We start from the raw sequence: 1,896 nt of genomic DNA, 5'->3' as shown, positions 1-1,896 counted from the left end.
CGACCGCGACGCGACGTTCTCGAAGCCTCCGCAGACGCCTCCGACGAACGCCGCGCCCGATCGCGCGTCGATGAGGTGGTCGACGTCGTGGCTCTCGAACTCGAGGGCCGCGTCGTTCTGATAGAGGGTCGCCGTGAGCGTCGCGCCGGCGTCGACGGCGCTCCCGCAGGCGACGACGGCGCCGGTCGCGTCCGTGAGGCGGAGGTAAGTGTCGTCGCTCCGCACGGCCGCCTTGCGCATGATGACGTCGCCCACGGCGAAGGACCGACAACGGAGCTCCGTGGCGTAGGAATTTGCGGAGCGCAATGCGTTGAACGCGACGACGAGGCGCAGAAGCGTCATCGTTGGCAGCGACGTTTCACGCTTTGACCACGGATGCGCGGAATCGCCGGTTTACAAGATCGCCGAGGACTCAACACTGTAGACAAAACTCCCGTGTTACGGCGCCGCCTCCCTCTCGTTGATGGGCGTGTTGACCTCCTTCAGCGCGATCTCGCTGTCGCTGGGCCGGTGGGGCGCGAGGGGCTTCGACGGCGTTTTGTGCCGCTTCGCGGCGCCGGCGACGGCGACGGCGAGCCACGCGCAGAAGCACGCGACGAGCAGCGACGTCTGCGCCGTGTACCAGGCCCGTTTGTCGGCGATGTGCTCCAGGTCGGCGGCCTTGGAGATGCCGCTCCGCGTCGCCGCGGCCGCGAGGACGACGGCGCCGTAGCCCAGGCCCGTGTGGACGTAGTTGAAGTAGACGCGCCTCGGCGCGTCCTTGCCCGGCCGCGCGAAGCCCATGAGGACCATGGCGCCGACGACGACCATGACGCCGACGCCGATTTTGGGGTGGCGGCCCCGCAGGTGGTCCGCGCCGTCCGTGCCGTCGATGGCCGCCGCCGCGACCGCGACGCCCGCGAGCGCCAAGATCAGCGCGGCGACGTTGCACGCGATGTGGATCCGGATCCAGAGCGGTCCCGGCGCCAGGACGAAGCGCGACTTGGCCGCGACGAGCGCGCTCGGCATGAGCGCGGCGAAGGCGGCCAGGAGCAGGCCGCCGTGGGCCCTGATCTTCCGCGACGAGACCGTCTCGATCGTCTTCACGGAAAACGCGCACGTCTCGAGGTCCAGCGTCAGCGCGCCGACGTCGCCGCCGTGGAAGCCCAGGGACCCGGAGCCGTAGGACCAGACGAACCTGTCCGCGCCGACGGTCTGCTCGCCGGGCTCGTCGATGAGCTTCGTGAACGCGACGACGTACGCGTCGGCCTCGACCATGGTGGCCGCGTCGGTCAGCGTCTGCGCGGCCATGGCGTCGATGCCGCTCTTTTTGTACGACGTGATGTCGTACTTCGCCGGGCCGCCGTCCGGGCCCTCGGCGATGACGCACTCCGTGCCCGTCATGGACCCGTCGCCCCACCCCAAAGACACCCAGTCGCCGCCGCCGCTCCCGGCGAGGACGAGCGCGGCCTCGAGCGCGCCGCCGACGACGGACCAGTGGAAGCGGAGCCGCCCGTCGAGCGCGAGGGAGAACTCGTAGCCCCGGTCGCTCGAGCAGTCGAAGGCCGCCGCCGACGGCGCGCCCGTCGGCGCGAAGACGACCGTCGCCGGTCGGGCCGCGACGGCCGCAAAGGCCGGCGACGCCGCGCGCAGGGACGCGTCGAGAACGCCGCTGTCGACGGCGGCGTCGAGGGCCGCGGCCGTGGCGTCGAGGCCCGCGCGCGTGTCGATGGTGAAGTCGACGGCGACGCCGGAAGCGTCGTCGAGGCGGCGCCGCCGCCGCCGCCGCGCGGCGGCCGCGGCGACGCCGACGACGCCGACGTCGTCCGCGGGCAGGCCGAGCGCGTCCGCGACGCTCGCCTCGAAGGCCGCGGCCTCGTCGTCGCCGAACTCGTCGACGTCGACGCCGTCGAGGGC

General features: G+C 72.3%; 1 protein-coding gene across 1 annotated transcript in view; it reads right to left on the bottom strand.

The window, feature by feature from the left end:
- Nucleotides 1-4: 4 nt before the first annotated feature.
- Nucleotides 5-1,896, bottom strand: part of AURANDRAFT_77925 (hypothetical protein) — a gene marked incomplete at both ends in the record, with an annotated part of 2,740 nt that continues 848 nt past the window's right edge. The window contains 2 exons of the mRNA XM_009044410.1: nucleotides 7-276; nucleotides 478-1,839. Coding sequence (XP_009042658.1) covers nucleotides 7-276; nucleotides 478-1,839 — 1,632 coding nt within the window. Of the gene's footprint in view, nucleotides 277-477 lie in introns of the transcript that reaches the window.

Source organism: Aureococcus anophagefferens (assembly GCF_000186865.1).
Source record: "Aureococcus anophagefferens unplaced genomic scaffold AURANscaffold_302, whole genome shotgun sequence".
Lineage (NCBI taxonomy): Eukaryota > Pelagophyceae > Pelagomonadales > Pelagomonadaceae > Aureococcus > Aureococcus anophagefferens.
This window is presented reverse-complemented; position numbering and strand designations above follow the sequence as displayed.